Genomic DNA, 25305 nt, shown 5'->3' on the forward strand with positions numbered 1-25305 from the left:
TAGACCTATTAAGATAATACTTGAGAGCTCTGACAGGGCAAAGAACTCTCTCTAGTTCGTTACCTACCATGTTGGAGAGGCTAGGTATTTCAAACGATCTAGGCCAAGGACGTGAAGGAAGTTCGTTCTTTGCTAGGAATCCGAGCTGAAAAGAACATGTTGCAGATTCGGTCGTGAAACCAATGTTCTTGCTGAAGGCATGAACCTCACTGACTCTCTTAGCTGTTGCAAGGCAGACGAGAAAAAGAGTCTTGAGGGTAAGGTCCTTGAAGGAAGCTGACTGGAGAGGTTCGAACCTAGGTGACATAAGGAACCTTAAGACTACGTCTAGGTTCCAGCCTGGAGTGGATAGACGACGCTCTTTAGACGTCTCAAAAGACTTAAGGATGTCTTGAAGGTCCTTGTTGGAAGAAAGGTCCAAACCTCTGTGGCAGAGAACTGAAGCCAACATACTCCTATACCCTTTAATCGTAGGGGCTGAAAGGGATCTCTCATTCCTAAGATGTAAAAGGAAGTCAGCTATTTGGGTCACAGAGGTATTGGTAGAGGATACTGAATTGGCTCTACACCAGCTCCGGAAGACTTCCCACTTAGATTGGTAGACTCTACGAGTGGAAACCCTTCTTGCTCTGGCAATCGCACTGGCTGCCTCCTTCGAAAAGCCTCTAGCTCTAGCGAATCTTTCGACAGTCTGAAGGCAGTCAGCCGAAGAGCGTGGAGGTTTGGGTGCAACCTGTCTACGTGAGGTTGACGTAGAAGGTCCACTCTTAGAGGTAGAGTCCTGGGGATGTCGACTAGCCATTGAAGTACCTCTGTGAACCATTCTCTTGCAGGCCAAAGGGGAGCAACCAGCGTCAGCCGTGTCCCTTCGTGCGAGATGAATTTCTGCAGAACTTTGTTTATTATCTTGAACGGTGGGAATGCGTAAAGGTCGAGATGGGACCAGTTCAGTAGAAAAGCATCCACATGAACTGCTGCAGGGTCTGGAACTGGGGAACAGTACAGCGGAAGTCTCTTGGTCATGGAGGTGGCAAACAGATCTATGGTAGGTTGACCCCACAAGGTCCAAAGTCTGTTGCACACACTCTTGTGGAGGGTCCATTCCGTGGGAATGACCTGATTCCTTCTGCTTAGGCGATCTGCTGAGACGTTCATATTGCCTTGAATGAACCTCGTGACCAAAGTGAGGTTTTGACTTCTTGACCAAATGAGGAGGTCCCTTGCGATCTCGTATAGGCTCCTCGAATGGGTCCCTCCTTGCTTGGAGATGTAAGCCAAGGCTGTGGTGTTGTCTGAGTTCACCTCCACCACTTTGCCTAGCAGGAGGGACTTGAAGTTCAGCAGGGCTAAATGAACTGCTAGTAGCTCCTTGCAGTTGATGTGGAGCGTTCCCTGTTCCTCGTTCCACGTTTCCGAGCATTCCCGTCCGTTCAAGGTCGCACCCCAGCCCGAGTCCGATGCATCTGAGAAGAGATGAAGATTGGGGGTCTGAATAGCCAACGATAGGCCCTCCCTGAGAAGGAGATTGTTCTTCCACCACAAGAGAGTGGTCTTCATCTCTTTGGTGACTGGGATAGAGACTGCTTCGAGAGTCAAACCCTTGTCCCAATGAGCTGCAAGATGGAATTGAAGAGGGTGGAGGTGGAGTCTCCCTAGCTCGACGAACAGGGCCAGTGATGAAAGGGTCCCTGTGAGACTCATCCACTGTCTCACCGAGCAACTGCTCCTCTTCAGCATGCTCATGATGCACTCTAGGGCTTGGCTTATCCTGGGGGCCGATGGAAAAGCCCGAAAATCCTGACTCCGAATCTCCATTCCCAGGTACACAATGGATTGGGAGGGAATGAGCTGAGACTTTTCTATGTTGACTAACAGACCCAGTTCTCTGATTAAGTCCAAAGTCCAGTTGAGACTCTCCAGACAGCGACGACTCGTGGAGGCTCTCAACAGCCAGTCGTCTAAGTAGAGGGAGGCTCTGATGTCCGATAAGTGGAGGAATTTTGCTATATTCCTCATCAGATGCGTGAACACCATAGGAGCTGTGCTTAGGCCAAAACACAGGGCTTGGAATTGGTAGACAACCTTTCCAAAAACGAATCTCAGGAAAGGTTGGGAGTCTGGATGAATAGGAACGTGAAAGTAGGCATCTTTCAAGTCCGAGACCATCCAGTCCTCCTGCCTGACCGCTGCTAGGACCGACTTCGTCGTCTCCATCGTGAACGTCTGATTGGTGACATACGCATTGAGCGCGCTGACGTCCAGCACCGGTCTCCAACCTCCTGTCTTCTTGGCCACCAGAAAGAGACGGTTGTAGAAGCCCGGGGATTGATGGTCCCGGACTATAACCACTGCCTTCTTCTGCACAAGTAGCGACACCTCCTGGTGCAACGCTAGCCTCTTGTCCTCTTCTTTGTAGTTGGGAGAGAGGTTGATGGGAGATGTGGTCAGAGGGGGTTTGAGGCAGAATGGAATCCTGTAACCCTCCCTCAGCCAACTGACAGACTGGGCGTCTGCACCTCTCTTTTCCCAGGCTTGCCAGAAGCTCTTGAGTCTGGCTCCTACTGCTGTCTGGAGATGCGGAGAGTCAGTTTTTTCCTTTAGAGGCCTTGGAGCCTTTCCTAGACTTGCTCCTGGAAGAGTATGGACGGGAGCTTCCTCGGCTGGGGGCTCTACCACGAAAGGGCGGTATGAACCTCGTAGCAGGAGTATCAGCCACTGGGGTGCGATAAGTCCTGGGGACTGAGGTAGCAACCTTAGACTTACGAGCCGATGAGGCTACAAGATCATGTGTGTCCTTTTGTATCAGGGCATCAGACAAGTCCTTAACCAGCTCTTCGGGGAAGAGGAACTTCGAGAGCGGAGCGAAAAGGAGTTGTGACCTTTGACAAGGTGTAATGCTGGAGGAAAGGAAGGTACAAAGCTGTTCCCTTTTCTTAAGAACCCCTGATACAAACATCGACGCAAGCTCGCCAGATCCATCTTTAATGGCCTTATCCATGCAGGACATTAATAGCATGGCAGAATCCTTGTCCGCAGGGGAGGTCTTCTTGCTGAGGGCCCCCAGGCACCAGTCTAGGAAGTTGAACATCTCAAATGCTCTAAAAACACCCTTCAGGAAGTGATCAAGGTCTGAGAAGGTCCAGCAAACCTTAGAGCGCCTCATTGCAGTTCTACGAGGCGAGTCTACCAGACTTGAGAAGTCAGCCTGGGCAGAGGCAGGTACTCCCAAGCCTGGTTCCTCTCCTGTGGCATACCAAACGCTCGCTTTAGAAGTGAGCTTAGTCGGAGGAAACATGAAAGAAGTCTTGCCAAGGTGTTGCTTAGTCTGCAGCCACTCCCCTAAGATCCTTAACGCTCTCTTAGAGGACCTTGCTAGGACTAGCTTAGTATAGGTAGACTTAGCTGGCTGCATGCCCAGCGAAAACTCAGATGGTGGAGAGCGGGGAATAGCAGAGACAAAGTGGTCTGGGTATACCTCCCTAAGCAGAGCCAAGACCTTACGAAAGTCAATAGACGGCGGAGAAGGCTTGGATTCATCCACGTCTGATGAGGGATCCAGGTGTGCCGCCTCATCATCAGACTCCTCATCACCAGAGTGTAGCGAAGAGATCGGAAAGGTATGCTGAACAGCAGAGTCAGAACGAGCAGGAACAACAATATTAGTGGTTTCCTCTTCAAGAATCTGTTGAGGGAAAACCTGAGGCTCAGACTGCAAAGGCTGAACAAAAGAAGAAGCAGAGGGTAGGCGCATGGGTGGAGGAGGCTGACTCCTGGCATGAGTGGCTGAACTCAAGGGTTGCGCTTGCTGAGTGGTTGGCGGAAGCGGAGTAGCAAGTTCCTGTTCCTGCGGTGTGAGCGGAGCGCGATGAGGTAGAGGCTGCGCAGAACGTAGTAAATGTCTCGCAAGCTGAGGCTCCTGAGGCGCAAGGTTAAGGTGTTGTGGTGCTTGCCTTGTGGAGGGTTGAGCTCGCTGCAGCGAGAGCTGAGGAGACTGACTCATGGACGGGAGAGGTTGTTGTACCTCAACCGAGTGTTGCATCACTGGTGGAGCAGCAAGTGGAAGCGGAGGAAGAGAGGTATAAGCCTCCTGATCCCATTGCTGAGGTTGCCTTAAGGAAGGCGGAGGCTGTACACCACTGGGAACAGCAAACTCAGAACGTGGCTCAACATCGTACGCCTGGCAGGCGGTACTGCGGTCAGGCGGAGCGAGCGCAGGCGGAGCGAGTGCAGGCGGAGGCGGAGGCGCAACCTTCTCAGCCCGACACTCACTCATCAAGACCGAAAGCTGTGCTTGCATGGACTGCAGTAGAGACAACTTGGGGTCGGCAGACACTACGGTCTGCTGAGGCAAAGCCTTAACAGCCGAGATCTGTTGCGGCAGAACCTTACTCCTCTTGGGCGGAGTGCAGTCGACTGATGACTGCGGCGAGTCAGAGCTGAGCCAATGACTGCAGCCCGGTTGAGCACTCGCGGACTGGACTCTGCGTTTGAGTGGTCTAGAGACCTGAGTCCAGCGTTTCTTCCCTGACAATAGATCAGCGGACGAGTAAAAGACGGGCTCAATCGTCTGCAGGTGGGAGTGACGGTCTCTGGAAGACACGCCCGCAACCACCGAGGATACTTCTGTGCGCCGATCAAGGCCTGCCGAACCCTTTTGCCCTTCGACATTGCTTCTCCCCTGGGCTTGGGAGCTTGCAAGAGGTCCCGGACTGGGAGAACGACTGACACGCACAGAAGTATCCTCACGCACCACACTGACACTGACACTAGCACTTGGCACTGCACTGACACTAGCACTCGTCACAGCACTGGCACTAATTCCACCCACTGCACTCTTGACCTTAAGTTCCTTGACTTCGGCCATAAGAGACTTATGATCACTTACCACTGACTCTACTTTATCGCCTAAGGCCTGAATAGCACGCAACACAACAGACATATCAGGCTGAGGGCAAATAGTAGGTTCGGGGGTAGCCACTACAGGGGTAGGAAAAGGTAGGGGATCATGAGGTGAGGAAAAAAGTGAAGAGTGAGAAGAACTCCTCCTAACTCTACCTTTCTCTAACCTAGTTGAATATTTCAAAAGACGGACAAAATCAAGTTCCGAAAGTCCGGCGCATTCCTCACATCGATTTTCTAACTGACAGGGCCTATCCCTACAGTCAGAACAAGCGGTGTGAGGATCTACCGAGGCCTTCGGAATACGCCTATTACAAGACCTACATCGCCTATGGGTGGGGGCTTGCGAAATGTCAGACATCTTGAATCCAAAGAGTTAGCCAAGTGGGGTTCCAAAATCAAGCAAAAGATCGTTAACCGTTAATCAGGACTATATAAAAGCTATCTAAGCTAATATAAGAAGGTTTCCAGTAAAGCGACAGCCGAAATCTGAGAGAATACTTCACCAAAAGCCGTGAAAATACTCGAAGATCATAAGCGTATCCCAGAACGTCTTGCCGGAAGCACGACAGAGGAAAAATTGAGGAGGTGTCAACAAGAAGTACTATAGTACCTGGCCACAGGTGGCGCTGGTAAGTACACCCCCTTCTAGTATTGTGATAGCTGGCGTATCCCTCCATAGAATTCTGTCGGGCAACGGAGTTGACAGCTACATGATTATCGGGTAAGTTTAATATTGAAAAATACATTCATCAGTTCTGCTTTTATAAGATTACTCTCAGAGTTTCTTAATAGGCTAATGTTGTTTTTGCTTGGTTTTCTACTGTTTACATGCGCAAAAGATTTTTTAGGTTTTCTTTACTAGCTGAAGCCACTCTTTTCTCTTCATTGATCTTGGCCTTTCTAACCTTTATCTACTTTTCAGGTAACTTCCTGTGCTCGGAAATTTCATGAATTGAAGGCTGTGGACCCATTGATTTATGTTTCCTGTCTCTACTTCTTATTGCATTGGCTATTTTTCTGTTGGACTACTTAGGTTGTGGAGTTCCCTTTGGTAAAATTTGTCTATGTTGTACTGTATAAATTTAGCCCTTTTTTCGTTAAATATTTTTACAAAGGAGTCAAATTGTGTAACCATGTTCCGTTTCATCGCATTCTAAATTCTTGGTGTATTCTTAAGTTATATACAGTTACTACACCTGTAGTCTAGCTTTTTTATAATTTTCCTTCCTTTTAGATAAGGAATATTTACCTGAAACCTAACTTCTCTAGTCACTTTTGCCAATATTTTTTCCAACAAACACTGTATACTAAATTTTCTTCTGTTAGCACAATATCTAGTACTGTGTGTTGTTTCCCCTAGTTGGTTTGTTGACCCACTGATGAAGGAATTCATTGTTGACAAGTTCTAGTAGCCAATATCCCTCTGTGTTTGATGTAGAATTCATAGTGTCCTAGTTTACTGCTACATTGAAGTCTCCCATTAGGACAGCTAGCTTATTGTTACCTTCTTGTCTAAAATGTCTATAAAGCTCTTCATCCTGGTTTTGTGTTTGATGTGGTGGTCTGTATATTACTAGTATGGACATTTGTTTTCCTATAATGTTGATGTTTGGACCTTTCACTTCACATCAGGTTCCTAATTTAATTTCTATGGGGTTTAAGTGATTTTTAGCATAGAGCATTACCCCTTCTTTCATATTCTCCAATAAAATCCTTTGTTTTTCTTGAATTCAGGTCTCGGTAATGCCTATGTCATCTAGTTCCTCACTAGCTATCATTGCCCTGAAGTTTTCCATTTTGCTTCTGACTGAGCATTAAATTGTGCCACTCTGAGGGAATTTTCTATATTTTTTATCTTCCTCTTTGGCTTTGGTAGTTTCCCTGATTCACTAGTGTTTTAGTTTTACTTTTATCTGCATTATCCAAGTTTTCTGCCACATTTCCCCTTATTGTTGTTGGAAGATTTTCCAAGAGAGATTTTAAACATTCTGGTACACACACACACACATATATGGAAACCCCTGTGGGGTGGCCAATCCTACTTCGCGGATTTTCACTTACCGCGGGGTGGTCTGGAACACAATTATTAGCGATAAATGAGGGAATACTGTACCCTTTCGAACCATATTAAAAAAAGTTGTTCCGTTACTATTGCAGGTGTGAGCGAGGTGGCTGGTCTACCGTCTCTCCCCCTCCGCTAACAAAAGGAGGGTAGTTACACCTCGTGTAAAGCTTTAACGGCTAGTTTCAGCCATCGCCGAAATATATCTCCACTGTAAAGAGCGTAATGGTTTGTATTCAGTGCCGGAACTATTTATATGTCACTTAATATACTTTGCACTCTTTATAAAAACAAGCATATGCAGTACAAATAAAACATTTAAAATTTTTTTTTAGAGTACATAAAATTCATAATCTTAGTATTACAAAAAATCATTTTAAATGATTGTAGAAATACACCACCAAGCAAGTAAGTCTCTTGTCATTAACTTTTTATGGTGAAAAATATAAACACTAGTGCCAAACTTACCCATTAAAGCTCTTTCGGAAGGCGAATACACGTAAGCCATTGTATATAGATAGAGATTCAAGAGACCATAAAAGGCCATGAACTGTGCAGAAGACTCGTACTGTGTTGACAGCTGAGAAACAAAATTATCCTCTAGAGCTCCAATTCCAAATCGTAGCACAGTAATTACAAGACTTATACAAAGCACAATAAGCATCAATAACGTAACAAATTTCAGGCGCATATCTGAAAAACAGAAGAATTGAAAAAAATTACTGTCAATGATAAATGATTCAACAAAATACCTTCATAAAAATCTTTATAATAAAAGGAGAGTTTTAATGGACATCAAAGCAGTAATTTGAAATGTATTTTGATTGTATATTTTCTCAGCTACTGTTTAGAGCTACAGTGAACCCTCGTTTATCGCGGTAGATAGGTTCCAGTCGCGGCCGCGATAGGTGAAAATCCGCGAAGTAGTGACACCATATTTACCTAATTATTCAACATGTATATTCAGACTTTTAAAACCTTCCCTTGTACGTAGTACTGTTAACAAACTACCCTTTAATGTACAGAACACTTAATGCATGTACTACAGTACCCTAAACTAAAACAGGCACAAATATTAAAGGTGATTTTATATCATGCATTTCCTAAACATGCTAAAAAGCACGATAAAAAATGGCAACCAATGTTTTGTTTACATTTATCTCTGATCATAATGAAGAAACAAACTGGAGGTAGAGCTTTGCTTATTACCCAGACATATTTCCCATACTTTTCCCTTAGAACTACATCACATCTTCCTACTTTAGATATATATATATATATATATATATATATATATATATATATATATATATATATATATATATATATATAATATATATATTTACATTTATCTCTGATCATAATGAAGAAACAAACTGGAGGTAGAGCTTTGCTTATTACCCAGACATATTTCCCATACTTTTCCCTTAGAACTACATCACATCTTCCTACTTTAGATATATATATATATATATATATATATATATATATATATATATATATATATATATATATATATATGTGTGTGTGTGTATATATATATGTATATATATTTATATGTATACACATATACATACCTACATATATACATAAATACATGCATACATATATATATATATTACTGTATATATATGGGTTATGGAAAAAAATCCGCGAAATGGTGAATCCGCGATGGTCGAACCGCGAAGTAGCGAGGGTTCACTGTACTCCAGTCTATATAATTTTGGCCTTTTTTCTTAAATCTTAAAATAATTTTTGTGCTAAAAGTATAATAAATACAGTGATACATCTTGATACAAAAGATTCTATCTTTGAAAGGTTGCAATACGAAACAGACCTTCAATGAAACCGTATCATGAAAATTATTCGAAAACAATTATTCGAAAAACAGGTATTCGAATTGAAAATTATTCAAAAGTTATTCGATAGGGCAATTATATGAAATCATAATTTTTTGAAATGTTGTTTGAATTTTATCGGAATATTACTCAAATAGAAGAAGAAGTATTCTGCACAGCTTCTCATTATGGATGCTATTTCCACTCAGGTTAGTGCTTGTACCGAAAGATATGCAATCGTGGTCTAAAAGGGAGATACGATACAGATTCCAATTTTGCTTCAAGAATTTGAATGCTGCTAGCCCTAGCCTTTGCCCCTGTGGACAAAGTTACTGAATCATTTGAAGATATATTGGATTCAAATATATATTCTTAAATTATAAATCCTGTTTTAGATATTTTGAAGATTCATGGATTGGTCATTCTTCAAGACAAGACATCATCGGCGTAGTCCTGTTTGAAATAAATATATTTTGAGAGAGTCAATACTGATTTGCCTAAGACTAACAGCTCCCTTGAAGGATGGCACAGGGCTTTTTAACAGCAAATGTTATCTCATCACCCTACAATATGAAAGTCCCTAAACACTTTAAAAAGAGAGCAGGATTTGCAAGACATTTCATATTGCAAAAATAAGAATAGGAAGTACAATTATGAAGAGTTCCAAGAAATACCACAATTTAGATAAAAGGATTAAAAAATTTGTGGCAACCTTCAACGAGTATTCAGTATTAGAGTATTTGCATAATGTAGCAGATAACTTGGGTTTATAAGTAAATTTTTCAATTATTAATTTATCTTAATAATTAGATTTGTATTTAAAAGTTTAATTTTGTATACTTGCATTTTTGTATTTTTAACACCTTTGTTTCATTAAAGAATTTTGCATTTTGAATTATTATCATTTTGAATACAGTACAGTAATTATCCTTTCTAATAACTTTCTTCGAACAAGTTTGCATTCGAGAAGCTGTTTTTCAAATAATTGTTTTCAAACAAAGTTCACATAATCAATGAAACGAAATAAACTTATGGAGATGCTGCCCTTTCATATGATGTAAAACACTGGCATCGCCAGTTCAAGTGAGGCTGAACATCTGTCAAAACCGCCCGTTCCTGGACGTCTCCATTCTGCCAAGAGACCATGCAAGGAGAGGCTGCCATTTTGGAAGACTGCCGTATAACTGTTTGTCAGTTAGCCAAAATTGTAAAGATAATTCTAGGGTCTGTGGAAAAAAATCATTGAGGATAATTTGCACATGCATAAGGTGTCTACACAGTGGATTCAAAAGCTCTTTTGGACAACTGTCAATAAACCCAGGAAGCCTTTTTTGACAAACATGGGTCCATCCTATGATCCTGAGACTGAAGTTCAGTCTATGCAGTGGAAGCACTTTGATCCACCACCCCCTAAAGAAGGCAAGAGTGCAACGATCCTGAGACTAAAGTCCAGTCTATGCAGTGGAAGCACTTTGACTCACCACCCCCAAAGAAGGCAAGAATGCAACCTTCTGCAGGAAAGGTCATGTTTACCGTCTTTTGGGACCAGCATGGAATAGTGATGACGAATTTCCTAGCCAAGGTTACCACAATTACTGGGACTAACTATGCTTTACTACTGCATAAATTGTGAGACTCCATCAAATTCAAAAGCCACGACATGCTGACCAGAGGTGTACAAATCCTGCAAGACAATGCTCCAGTCCACAACTCGCATATCACTCAGGTTGAAGTGCACTCTTGTGGCTATGAAATTCTTCTGCAACCCCCTTATTCTTCTGACCTGGCACCATCTGACTTTCACCTCTTTCCAACCATGAGGTCATTTCTGAAGAGAACATGTTTTTCGGGTGATGAGACGCTGATTTCCCAGGTAGAGTCATGGTTTGAGGCTCAACCCACTGACTTTTACAAACATGGTCTCCAGAGTTGCGATTTGCATAAAACAATTTCCCGGGTAGAGTCATGGTTTGAGGCTCAACCCACTGACTTTTACAAACATGGTCTCCAGAGTTGCGATTTGCATAAAACGATAGTAAAAGTGCGTAACCCTGGTTGGTCCCTATGTAGAGAAAGACTAATAACTGTTCCAAGTTTTAACTGTATGTCTGTTGGAAGTGGGTTAGGGGAAGTCTCTAAATGAATGCCCCTTGTACATGCACACTTACTTTATAATAACCTACATTGCCATTTTCATTTGTTTAACTGTTGATTACAATGATCCCTCCCCACTTCGTGGTTTGACTCTAGTGGACTCAGTGCTCCACAGGTTTTTTTTGTTGAAAAATAAAGATTAAAAAATACCGCTGTATTGGCAGCCCATTGCGGAAAGTAGTCATGTTTCATCTTGATGCGCGAAAGAAATGGCTTCCTGGGCTGCCAGACAAGGAGAGCAGCTTGCTTTTATACCCACTGGAAGTTAGATAAGGCACGTGATTGGTTACCGGCGCGAGATCGACGAATCAAGAGCACAAGTGGATGTATCCCGTGAGCAGATTGGCTGTGCATCATTGCATCCTTTCCCAGCATCTTCCCTTGGTGTATTCCACCGCTCTGCCAGTCTCTCGTTCACGCTGTTCTTGACTAACTCTTACAAGTGTCTCGCGTTTGTAGTGTTCTGTGATTCATTTAACTTTTTTAAAGCCATTAAAATGTCTGTTAAGCGCTGTGCCCCTAAGAAAGATTACTCTAGTGAGCTGAAGAGGAGGAGGAAGATGATGACAATCACTGAAGAAAAGGTAAAACTTTTAAAAATGTTGAAGAAAGGCAGAAGTTATGCCGCGGTGGCACGCCATTACACCGTGAACGAATCTACTGTGCGCTATATAAAGAAAGATGAAGTGAATATCCGGAGCACTGCGACAATAACATTTAACACAGAAGCGAAACGCGTGGTAAAGCCGAGTAATAAGCGAATTGTTAAGACGGAAGCTGCATTATCCTTGTGGATTGAAGATTGTAGGAACAAAACGTGAGTTTAGATTGTAATATGATCAGGACAAAGGCCAAGCCTCTCTTTGATCAAACCTTGCTCAATGACGACGACAAAGAAGCCGATGAAGATAATCCTGACGAACCACAGAGTACTAGCACTACGACGAGTGATTCACCGCCTCAAGGACGAGGCTTTACAACCAGCAAAGGCTAGTTTGACATGTTTCAAAAGCGTGCCTTTGTATGACGAGGCTGTCTCTGCCGACACCGATGCTGCCCGTCGTTACGTAGAGGCTAAATTTCCAAAAATTATTAAGGATGGCCAGTACCTCCCTGAAATGATATTTTCATAATAAAATAAATTTTTTAACATACTTACCCGCTGGTTATATAACAATAGCTTTATTCTTCTGTCCGGCAGAAATTCAAAACTCGTGACAATCGCATAGATATGCCAGGTGTACACTAGCGCCACCACGGTAGCTAGGCCGAACTATTCCATCCAGCACCAGATTTTCCATGCCCATAGGTCTCTAGAGGGGAGGAGGGTGGGATTATAAGTTATATAACCAGCGGGTAAGTTTGTTCAAAAATTTATTTTACTATGAAAATATAATTTTTAAACATTTAAACTTGCCCGCTGGTTATATAACAATAGCTGATTGACACCCTTGGTGGAGGGTCAGAGACAGCAACATTGTTGAAATTTCACTAAAGTGTTAAATAAAAACAAGCTTAAGGGTTCGTACCTGTTAAGGAAGCTGACTTCAATGATTCTCTGCCTCATTATGTCTGCTATCCTTATAAGATCCAGCGGTCCACTCAGGGGGCTGAAGATCTCTAGGAGCTGTCAAACGGGTAATAACCTTTATGTTGACAGGACATCAACTAATAATCATGTTCCGGGCGCTCTCAAGGAACAAAATAACCACCTGACTAAATCAAAGATTGCGGAAGATTGTCGACCAATCTTCACGAACAATCATAAAAATATATAAAAGTTCCAAGAGAAGAACAAGGGTACTAGGGATTAGGGGAAATGTAGTGGTAGATCCTCCACCTACTATTGCACTCGTTGCTACGAATGTTCCCAAAGTGTAGCAGTCCTCATAAAGAGTCTGGATACGTTATAAGTAATGAGAGGCAAATACAGGTTTACTCCTCCAAAAGGTTGTATCCATGATGCTTTGCAGAGAACGGTTTTGTTTAAAAGCTACAGAAGTTGCCACAGCTCTACCTTCATGAGTCTTTACTTTAGGCCGCTTAAGGTCTGCCTCACCACAGTGTGAGTGAGCCTCTCTAATTAAAAGTCTTATAAAAAATGATAGGGCATTTTTAGACATAGGGGCTGCACAGGCTTCTTGACTGCGCACCAAAGAGCCTCTGAATTGCCTCTTAAATCTTTAGTCCTGTTCAGATAAAACTTCAGTGCTCAAACAGTACAAAAAACTTTCTTCCACTCTTCACTCACCATATCAGAGAGAATAGTAACCTTGAAAGATTTAGGCCATGGATGAGAAGGACGTTCGTTTTTGGCCAGGAATCCATGTTGCAAGGAGCATATAGCTTTTCCATTTCTGTAGCCAATATTCTTGCTAAAAGCGTGAACTTCACCGACTCTCTTAGCTGTTGCCAGACCTACTAAGAAAAGTGTCTTCAAGGTCAGATCTTTAAAAGAAGCCGAGTGTAAAAGCTCGAATCTGTCATTCATGAGGAATTTTAAAAACAATATCTAAATTCCAGGCTGGTGAATCTTTCAACGCTTCTTAGAAGTCTCAAAAGATCTAAGAAGATCTTGAAGGTCTTTATTATTTAAGAGATCTAAATTCTTGTGTCTGAAGACAGCTGCCAGCATACTCCTTGATGGTTGAGGAGGAAAAAATTTGCTTTCTTCTAAGGTTTAAAAAGAAATAAAAAATTTGTGTTACAGAGGTACTGAATGAAGAAACTGATTTAGCTCTACACCACTCTCTAAAACCTCCCACATAGACTGTAAAACCTTGATGGTAAAAGTCCTTCTTGTACAAGCGATAGCCTTAGCTGCCTCCTTCGAAAACCCTCCAGATCTAGGGAGTTCTTCGATAGATTGAAGGCAGTCAGACGTAGAGCTTGGAGGTTTAGATGGTTTCTTGCCAAGTGGGGTGGTTTGAAAAGATCTATACTCAATGGCAGGCTTCTTGGAATGTCCACCATCCATTCCAGAACCTCTGTGAACCAACCTCTTGACGGCCAGAAGAGAGCTACTAAAGTCAACTTGGTTCCCTCGTGAGACACGAACTTTTGTAACATCTTGTAAAGCACTTTGAATGGTGGGAACGTGTACAAGACCATGTCATGAGCTGCTTGAAGCTCGAGGTCGCATTGTGCTTGATGATTAATGTAGCGTCTCGATAGACGCTCGACGTCACGTCTTATAGGACGTCCTGTTCCGCTGGAAGCTCGACGTCCTGTTAGACGGACGTACGACGTCACGTCTGTTTGTTTGACTCCTTACTAGGGAGTTGTAAAGCCGTTCGTCATCAAGAACATCTCGACTAGTAGGCTCACTACGCTTAGCGTCCAGGCGTGAAGTTACCTGACAATCAAGATCCAGGTCTGCTACTCTCTTGTTGTATGCAGGCCGACAAACTAGCATGAGCGAAGAGAGCTTCTGTTGCAAATCTAGTAGCGTAATAAAAATAGGGTCAAACTGTTGTGGTACAGGAGACGTCACGTCTACCACAAGCTCTCTTTCTACACCGTTTAAAAACACGCAGAGCGTCCAGAAGACGATAACCAGTTTAATGGTGAAGAAGGAGCATGAACTGAAGCCATGCTAGGCTCAGACAACTGTCCTGCAACTGAGAGAGTTGGACATTATATGACAGTTGCTGACATCCTAAAACGATGTTTGGTAGGAGAGTTTTTCTTCGGTAGAAAGAAAAAACGCTCAGAACTGTTCAAATGACTACAACCAGAAGCCTGCGGTGTCAAGAAAAGACGCTGATTGACCGTGTCCATCTTCCTCTTTAGAAGTCTGGAAGTTGATGCCAGCCTCGTCCGGGTGCTGAGTCATCTGAAGACGACGAAAAAACTTTCACCTCACCTTTCCTATAATGAAGGTGAGATACCTGTGAGGCGCCAAAAGGTATGCTCGAGTAGGCAACTGCTCGGTAACTAAAGCCTCTCGTTTCCTTTATCGTTCGATATTTATTCCCTCTGGGAAAAGGGAGCTGGAAGAAGTTTCAAATAGATATTCCTTGGAAGAGGTCTAAGGATAAGAAACAACGATATGTCCTTACAGACGCACCCTCTATTTGAGGGGTGGTGTTTAGCCCGAAACAAAGAACTCAAAACTGGACAACTTCCTCCCATACACGAACCTTCCGGTAGCTTGAAGTTCGGATGGATGGGGAAGTAGAAGTAAGCATCCTGGAGATCTAAAGAGATCATCCAGTGGACCTTCTTTACTGCTGCAAGCATTGTCTTCTGAGTCTCCATAGAGAACTTTTGTCCTCTGGACGTAGCTCGAACAGTATGTGACTGACGTTGGACGTCACGGTTTGTTTGACATTCGACGTCACGAGCTTGTTGCTCGACGTCACGTTCAGCTTGACGCCCAACGTCACGTTCAGCTTGACGCCCAACGTCACGTTCAGCTTGACGCCCAACGTCACGTCACGTTCAGCTTGACGCCCAACGTCACGTCACGTTCAGCTTGACGCCCAACGTCACGTCACGTTCAGCTTGACGCCCAACGTCACGTCACGTTCAGCTTGACGCCCAACGTCACGTCACGTTCAGCTTGACGCCCAACGTCACGTTCAGCTTGACGCCCAACGTCACGTCACGTTCAGCTTGACGCCCAACGTCACGTTCAGCTTGACGCCCAATGCCACGTTCAGCTTGACGCCCAATGCCACGCTTAGCTGCCTAGTGATCGTCGCCGCGCTTGGAAGGTAAACGCTCGATGATGACACGCTTGGCCGCTTGATGACTGGTATCAAGAGAAGCAGACACTCAATGGGATATAGAAGCCTTATCACGCTGTTCAAAACTTAGCTTGCTGGTAGGCCGCCTGTGCGACAACGCGTCCTGATAAGAATCATGACGAACCATCGCTTTGCTAACAGCAGGCTGATAAGACTTCATAAAGGATGAGAGCCGCTGCTTCATGCTAGCAGCATAGTCCAATTAGGATCAACATTACGTGACACTGGTGTAGAAAACTTTGATTGCGAACTTGCCTTCCTCATCGCTTACATAACGCTCCGCATTTCAGCAGACGGAAACCAGTCTGGCGGAAGCGGCGGTGCCTGTACCGTAACACCAGACTCAGGAGCAAGATCCGTATCAGTCTGAACTAAAGCTTTGCCAACTTCTGACATCCTGACAGGACGTACACAGCAAAAAAGAGGCACTGCCTTCTCTCACAAAAGCCCTAATGCACTTCCTGCTGTTGCAGCTGAACATGCTGCTGCACCAACATCTGCAGTTAGGTTCTTTATGCTGCATTGAGGCGTGCTATTGCACTGCCCTATCAGCACTGTCTTTTTGACTTTGTTACTTTTCTCAGAATGATTTATTGTTAATTTATTCTCATCATTTATTTATTTCCTTATTTCCTTTCCTCACTGAGCTAACTTTCCCTATTGGAGCCCTTGGGCTTATAGCATCTTGCTTTTCCTACTAGGGTTGTAGCTTGGCTAGTAATAATAATAGAAATAATAAATAGAGACTCCTTTGACGTCTTCCTTAGCGAAAAACACTGAAGGTGGGACGAGGAGCAGCGGGTACAAAATAAAATGGAAACTCTTCAGAAAAAACTCTCATGAGTTTCTGAAAGTCACTTTCTTCCTCCTACAAGTCTCTAACCTAGGTAGAGATGTCTTGTTTCCTAGGAGTCAACTCCTTAAGGTCCTGAATTCTGACCTCAATGCTTTAGAGGTTTAATTCTCGCTTTTCCACAGACACCAAGAATTAGTTAAAGCAGGCTTTGGTCTGAGAACATAATATCTTTCTAGTTAATATTTACTTCTTAATATAGCGCCTGGTGTAACAATCTTCCAACGCTAGACGCTCATGGTCATGTAGACATCAAGTCCTACTGTTGGAAGCCAGACGCCAAGCAACTGCCTGGCGTTCAGCGTCACGTGACTCTCGAAACAATACTATTCACGATTCAGACGCTCGCGATCTAGACGCTTGGAGCTATGCTTGACACGCGACGTCATGTTCAATTACTTGATGCTCGACGACACGCAACTGCTTGGCGTTCGGAGTCATGATTAACTGCTTGACACTCGACGTCAAGTTCAACTGCTTGGAGCTTGATGCCATGTAAGCTCTTGATGCTTGGCGCCACGTGACTTTCAGAACAATAACGCTCGCGATTCAGACGCTCAGAACTATGCCGATCGCATCTAGAACGGTAGATCATCGAACAAGAGAAACCAAGAAGTTGCACTAAGTTACAAACATCGAGTCAAACTCTTACAGCAGCGTTAGTAGCTAGCCTTGCTGAACGCTCGATGACCAATGCTCTGTTGTTGTCACGTTTAGCTTGGCGCGAGGCGTCACGCTCAGCCACCTGGCAAGCGCTATCATGCTCAGCTGCTTGGCTCGCGCCATCAAGCTCAGCCGCCTGGTGCGCGCCATCACGTTCAGCTTCCTGGCGCTTGTCGAGCGCCTGAAAGGAAGACGCTTGCGCTTGGCCGCTTAACATTAGAAAACACTTTTACCTCGCCTCACCTACGGCGAGGGCGAGCGTTCTGGGAATCGTCAACAGGAACGCTCGAGGGAACTTCTGTTCAGGTCTTACAAGACGTTCGGCGCCATGTTAGCATGAAAGCCATTCACTACTTTTCATGTAATTGGTGCCCCAAAGGTTGAGGGACCTAGGTTGCCCAGAGGGGGAGGGATGTACTTTCTTTGGAATAAGGGGTTTGTCCATTCACTGTTCTTAAAGAAACTCCCTCACAAATAATAGCACTTGATAAACAATGTTGGTTGTATTGCAACAAAACAAAACATGGTTAATGGGTGCAAACAAAGTCCCCAGGTAGTATTAGTTCTTAGTAATCGATTACTTGTTGGCTGTCAGGTTCAATAGAGCCTGAACCCATGGGTCTCCATAATGCAGTCAGAGTCCGTGCCTTATGATGATACTCTGGCCCTGGGGCAGGGAAAACAATATTTCTTGGGTATTTGAAGTTGTAGTCTTTAACAAAAAACGTTCCTGCATACCACACATCATCCGAACAGTCCAAAAATATTTAGCACTTATAAATTTAGTGAATAAATATATACTCTGGACAAGAGGCCATGACCCAGTAGTTATATGTTTCAAATATATATATGTGTCACAGCCTTCACAACATAAAATCATCAAAATGAGATTATATTCTCATCAATACAAGTAACACATGAATATGATGCCTAGGTTGCCAACTACTCTATATAAATCAAAATCTCACGAAAATGGTTGGTTCATGTTTGCAGAGTTCTGTGCTAGTACAAAGGCTACTGAGTTATGAGATGCAGTAACCTCTCTTCCCTCAGACGTAGATCACTGATAATCACCACTGGCACCTACTTAGGTGTCTATCAACATGGAATGGTCTACTACTATTATAGCTACAGTAATACCCCACTTTACATTAGAGGAATTTAGGTCAGTTATAACTTTACGCCGCTCTCTTTACTATCAAATACAAAAATAAAATCCAACATACATTACTTCAGCCCACCTTATCTCGGTCTTTCAAGTCATAAAATAACATTAAATACTGTACTTCACATGGAAGTATGTTATTTTCATTAGTAAAATAAATTTTTGAATATACTTACCCGGTGATCATATAGCTGTCAGCTCTGCTGCCCGACAGAAAAACCTAAGGACAAAATACGCCAGCGATCGCTATACAGGTGGGGGTGTACATCAACTGCGCCATCTGTCGAGCAGGTACTCAAGTACTCCATGTCAACACAGAACCAATTTTCTCCTCGGCCCACTGGGTCTCTATTGGGGAGGAAGGGAGGGTCCTTTAATCTATGATCACCGGGTAAGTATATTCAAAAATTTATTTTACTAATGAAAATAACATTTTTCAATATTAAACTTAGCCGGTGATCATATAGCTGATTCACACCCAGGGGGGTGGGTAGAGACCAGCATTACATGTTGACATTATTATGAGCTAAGTATTTTGTATTTCATTTTAGCAGTTATTCAAAATAACAAACATAAAATAAATAAGTACCTGGTAAGGAAGTCGACTTGAACAATTACTCTGCCTTTTTAAGTGCGTCTTCCTTACTGAGCCTCGCGATCCTCATAGGATGCTGAGCGACTCCTAGGAGCTGAAGTATGAAGGGTTGCAACCCATACTAAAGGACCTCATCAAAACCTCTAATCTAGGCGCTTCTCAAGAAATGACTTTGACCACCCGCCAAATCAAGTAGGATGCGAAAGGCTTCTTAGCCTTCCGGACAACCCAAAAACAATAATAAAACATTTCAAGAGAAAGATTAAAAAAGGTTATGGAATTAGGGAATTGTAGTGGTTGAGCCCTCACCCACTACTGCGCTCGTTGCTACGAATGGTCCCAGAGTGTAGCAGTTCACGTAAAGAGACTGGACATTCTTAAGATAAAAAGACGCGAACACTGATTTGCTTTTCCAATAGGTTGCGTCGAATATACTTTGCAGAGATCTAATTTGTTTAAAGGCCACGGAAGTTGCGACAGCTCTAACTTCGTGTGTCCTTACCTTCAGCAAAGCTTGGTCTTCCTCATTCAGATGGGAATGAGCTTCTCGTATTAACAGTCTGATAAAATAGGATAAAGCATTCTTTGACATAGGCAAAGATGGATTCTTAACTGAACACCATAAAGCTTCAGACGGGTCTCGTAAAGGTTTTTAAATAGAACTTAAGAGCTCTTACAGGACATAAGACTCTTTCTAGTTCATCTCCAACCATACGATAAGTTTGGAATATCGAACGATATTGGTCAAGGCCGAGAAGGCAGCTCGTGTTTGGCTAGAAAACCAAGTTGTAGAACATGTAGCCGTTTCGGATGAGAATCCAATGTTCTTGCTGAAGGTATGAATCTCACTGACTCTTTTAGCTGTGGCTAAGCATATCAGGAAAAGAGTCTTAAAGGTGAGATCTTTCAGGGAGGCTGATTGTAGCGGTTCGAACCTGTCTGACATAAGGAAACTTAGTACCACGTCTAAATTCCAACCAGGTGTAACCAAACGACGCTCCTTCGTGGTCTCAAAAGACTTAAGGAGGTCCTGTAGATCTTTATTGTTGGAAAGATCTAAGCCTCTGTGACGGAAGACTGATGCCAACATGCTTCTGTAACCCTTGATAGTGGGAGCTGAAAGAGATCGTTCTTTCCTCAGATATAAGAGGAAGTCAGCTATTTGAGTTACAAAGGTACTGGTCGAGGATACGGATACTGACTTGCACCAGTTTCGGAAGATTTCCCACTTCGATTGGTAGACTCTAAGGGTGGATGTTCTCCTTGCTCTAGCAATCGCTCTGGTTGCCTCCTTTGAAAAGCCTCTAGCTCTCGAGAGTCTTTCGATAGTCTGAAGGCAGTCAGACGAAGAGCGTGGAGGCCTTGGTGTACCTTCTTTACGCGTGGCTGACGTAGAAGGTCCACCCTTAGGGGAAGTGTTCTGGGAACGTCTACTAGCCATCGAAGTACCTCGGTGAGCCATTCTCTCGCGGGCCAGAGGGAAGCAACTAGCGTCAACCTTGTCCCTTCGTGAGAGGCGAACTTCTGCAGTACCTTGTTGACAATCTTGAACGGAGGGAATGCATATAGATCTAGATGTGACCAATCTAGTAGAAAGGCATCTATATGAACTGCTGCTGGGTCCGGGATTGGTGAGCAAAATATTGGGAGCCTCTTGGTCATCGAGGTTGCGAAGAGATCTATGGTTGGCTGGCCCCAGGTGGCCCAAAGTCTCTTGCATACATCCTTGTGGAGGGTCCATTCTGTTGGAATTATTTGTCCCTTCCGACTGAGACAATCTGCCATGACATTCAAGTTGCCTTGGATGAACCTCGTTACTAGTGAAATGTCTAGACCTTTTGACCAGGTGAGGAGGTCCCTTGCGATCTCGTACCATGTCAGAGAGTAGGTCCCTCCTTGCTTGGAGATGTACGCCAAAGCCGTGGTGTTGTCCGAGTTCACCTCCACCACTTTGCCTTGAAGGAGAGACCTGAAGCTTTTCCAGGTCAGACGTACTGCCAGTAGCTTCTTGCAGTTGAAATGCATTGTCCTTTGACTCGAGTTCCATAATCCCGAGCATTCCCTACCGTCTAATGTCGCACCCCAGCCTACGTCCGATGCGTCCGAGAAGAGAACGTGGTTGGGAGTCTGAACAGTCAGGGGAAGACCCTCTCTAAGGTTGATATAGTCCTTTCACCAAGTCAGACCAGACTTTATCTTTCCGGAAACCGGGATCGAGACCGCTTCTAGCGTCTTGTCCTTTTTCCAGTGAAAAGCTAGATGGTATAGAAGAGGACGGAGGTGTAGTCTTCCTAGTGACACAAATTGATCCACGGATGACAGTGTCCCTACCAGACTCATCCACAGCCTGACTGGGCAGCGTTCCTTCTTCAGCATCTTCTGGATGGATAGCAGGGCTGGGGGTTGATCGTCTTGTTCAGCAACGTCCTCATCAGAGGGTTCCTCATCCGAAACTGATGAGGAAACGGCAACGGAGTGGGCAACGTCTGACTCGCTGAATCCGGTCGCACTGGTGGATGCGTGACGGAGCCGGACGCAATATCATGGCACTGCTGCACAGTCTGTGAACTGTCAACAACCATGGGTGCGCGAGGAAGTACAGCGTCAACCCGAAACTGTCTAGACTGTCTGGGTTGTGCAGTCAACACCCTACCGGGTTGCTGAGGTTGACGCACTGCGTCACAACAAGTCACCTCTGCTGGTTGTTGAACGTCTTCCTAGAGACACACTGAACGTCAACAACCACCTCCGAGCGTCGCTTAACGTCAACGTGCGACTGGCAACCCACACTGGGTTGCATCGGTGGAGGAACCACCTCAACTGGCAGACGCGAGTAGGATACCTCAGCGTCAACAGGGCGCACAACCAACCGGTTGGAAGGTTGTTGGCCAGAAGGTTCTTCTCCGTATTTAAGTCCTCTATCAAGGACACAAGCTTGGACTGCATGTCTTGCAGCAAAGCCCATTTAGGGTCTACGGGAGCAGGTGTGGCAAAAGACGGGGTTAGCGACTGAGGCGGAACCATTTACCATCCCTGGAAGCCTTGTTATGTGTGACATAATAGTACAGCAAAACTTCAAAGGCTCGACAAAAGTTGAGAAGTTGACCTGTAAACAACTTGGAGCGTCTCCCAGAATTGAGAAGTCTATCTGGGCAGAGGCATGAACTCCCTAGCCGAGAACTTCTCTCGTGTCCTATCAGACTCTCGCTCTATAAGCCAGTTTAAAAGAAGGGAAAACAAAGGCTGTATCCCTAAAACTCCTCCTGGTGCAAAAACCAGTCGCCTAGCCAACGTAACGCTCTCTAGGAGAGCGAGAGAGCACTAGCTTAACAACAACGGCTTCGAAGTAGCTAGGCCTAGTGTAAGTTCTGACGTTAGGCGAACGAGGAGCAGCAGTTACAAGATCCGGACGAAGATCCTTAAAAAATCATCATGATTTAATTAAAGTCCATAGGAGGCTAAGCAGCTTAAGGCTCCTCTCCAAATGACAGAGTCCTCAAAGGAATATCAGTAGGAGGGAGAACAGCACTTTCTCATCTACAGGAACCTTGTCCGAGAAAAGCTAGGTTATCTCAGTGAGGGTCTCACTGGTGCATTAGCAGCAGACCAGAAGGCAACGTTATGTAACTGCCTGACAGTCTGTGAACTGTCAAAAACTGAACTGTCAACCACAACAGGTGCGTGAGGACATACAGCACTGGTGCATTAGTAGCAGACCAGAAGGCAACGTCATGTAACTGCTTGACAGTCTGTGAACTGTCAACAACTGAACTGTCAACCACAACAGGTGCGTGAGGACATACAGTGTTCACTCGAGACTGCTTTGACTGTCTATACTGAGCAGTCAAAACAACTCTAGAATGCGGAGGTTGACGCACCGCGTCAAAACAAAACAACTTAGGTTGTTGTTGTAACTCGCGAACGTCAACGGAGGGTTCCGCGCATCTGTGAACGTCAACGTGCGGCTGGCAGGGTACACTGCGCATGGGTGGTGGAACTCTCACAGCCGGAGTGCGGGAGCAGGTAGCGTCAGTGTCTACTGTACGCACAACCGTGGTTGGTTGTAGGCTAACGGGTGCAGCGTCAACCTTCTCCGCACGATACTCCTGCATAAAAGATGCTAACTGTGTCTGCATAGACTGTAGCAAAGACCACTTAGGGTCTACAGCAGCAGGTGCGGCAACAGACGGTGTTACTGCCTGTTGCGGTACCGCTTTGCCTCTCTTAGGAGGTGAGCAGTCGTCGGAAGACTGCAGCGAATCCGAACTGACCCAGTGGCTACAACTGGGCCGTTGGACTTGCGCGGAAGGGACCGACTTGCACTTAATAAGCTGCGAGACCTTGGTCCATGGTTTCTTACGAGAAACCTCTTCCGCAGACGAGAAGTAAATGGGCTCTCTCGTCTTTGTGTGGGTGGGGCGATCTTGGGTAGATACGCCCGAAACCACGGAGGGAAACGTATGTTCGTTGATCAAGGCCTGACGAACCCATAAGTCGTTCGACATTACTTCTCCCCTGGGCTTGGGAGCTTGCAAGAGGTCCCGGACTAGGTGAATGACAGGCACGAACAGACGAACCCTCGGACGCAACACTGTAACACTTTGCGCATATCACTTTATCACTTCGATTTTCTGTTTTGCACTTATTTCACTGAAATCGAAACTTTTACTGATTTCTACATGAAACACGCAATTCTACCCTTCATTAAAAGGTAGTAATTGCGAAAACAGTCGTATAATGCAGCTCATTAATACTAGCAAAAACAGAAAACATATATAAAGATAAAGAATTCAGTGGCTGGAAAAGACTAAACACTAGTTCAAATAAACTACGTTTACAATCTCTCACCGCACATAGCCTGGGGACAAGAATAAAACCCTAGAAACGTTTTACCTTCTTCCCCGTACAGCGACTAGGGAGGAGAGTAAAACGAGAACAACGTTACCCGCTTGAACGGAACGTTTTTTTCTCCTCTCTCTCCCTCCGTCTCTATCTCTCTCTCTCTTTCTCTCTTGATTTCGCACCTGAAAGAAGAGCCCAATTATATATCGTCAAAACATGTTATTTGGCTAAAGGAAAAAACTGAAAGGTTTTCCAAATAAAAAGTTCCTTTAATTTAGAATTTAAACCATTTAAGCTAAGAAAGAATGAACGAAACGTCAGAATCGATTTACTCTTACTGCAAAGTGAAACCGTGATAAACTCTCTCTCTATCGTAACGATAGAGCGCATGTTGAACGTCCTGAACGTCAACAACTGCGTAGTCTAAAAAACTAAACGTTAGTTCATCTTTGAAAACAGTACGAGACTATCAAAGAAATTCTTTCATAAAACATTAAATTTAAAAAGTTTTAAATTCTTTAAAGGCTAAATACGATATAACGGGCTCAACGTTGATTAACTTCGGTTCCAAGTTAGGACCGCCTACTATCAGGAAAGGTCGCATATAAACAAAACATAAAAATTTATTTTTATATGTTTATAATAAATGGAAAGTTAATCGAAGAGGCCTAATAAAGGCGGAGAGATATAAAATATATAGATCTATAACGTGTTAAGCAAAATTACTAAAAACCTAAACACACTTCCGTCTAAGGGAAGGGTCGGCCATTTAAAAGTGAAAGAGAGTCCATACTCTCTTTGTCACCATAATTAAATCTATCCAAAACGAGTTCAAGTTTTGAGATGAAGATAAAACCCCTGCATAGCGAAAGCTCAAAACTGGAATAGTGTACTTCACCAAATAGTTGTGAAAACAAATCCAGTTAGTAGCAGCGTATTTAGTATGTCTTGCCAGTGGCACGACAGAGAGAAAATTGATTCTGTGTTGACATGGAGTACTTGAGTACCTGCTCGACAGATGGCGCAGTTGATGTACACCCCCACCTGTATAGCGATCGCTGGCGTATTTTGTCCTTAGGTTTTTCTGTCGGGCAGCAGACCTGACAGCTATATGATCACCGGCTAAGTTTAATATTGAAAATTAGTAATGTACGTTTCTGGTTTTTATAAAATGAAAGCAGGTTGTAAGCACTTTTTCATGTTCAGAACATGAACAGGGAACTTTTATTATTTTCATTATTATTACTTGCTAAGCTATAACTCTAGTTGGAAAAGCAGGATATTATCAGCTCAGGGGCTCCAACAGGGAAAATAGCCCAGTGAGGAAAGGAAACATGGAAAAATAAAATATTTTAAGAAGAGTAACAACATTAAAATAAATATCTTCCGTATAGACTATAAACTATAAAAACTTCAAAAAAACAAAAGGAAGAGAAATAAAATAGAATAGTGTGCTCAAGCAATAAACAGCAAAAAATCC

At 43.9% G+C, this 25305-nt stretch overlaps 1 protein-coding gene across 3 annotated transcripts in view; it reads right to left on the bottom strand.

Moving 5' to 3' along the window:
• LOC137654537 (transmembrane protein 181) overlaps nt 1–25305 on the bottom strand; it is a 198601-nt gene that overhangs the window by 41922 nt on the left and 131374 nt on the right. For all 3 annotated transcript variants that reach the window (XM_068388251.1, XM_068388252.1, XM_068388253.1), the window contains exon 11: nt 7433–7657. In XM_068388251.1, the coding sequence (XP_068244352.1) occupies nt 7433–7657 (225 nt within the window). The remainder of the gene's footprint in view (nt 1–7432; nt 7658–25305) is intronic.

This window comes from Palaemon carinicauda, chromosome 15, assembly GCF_036898095.1.
Source record: "Palaemon carinicauda isolate YSFRI2023 chromosome 15, ASM3689809v2, whole genome shotgun sequence".
NCBI classification, from domain to species: Eukaryota; Metazoa; Arthropoda; class Malacostraca; order Decapoda; family Palaemonidae; genus Palaemon; species Palaemon carinicauda.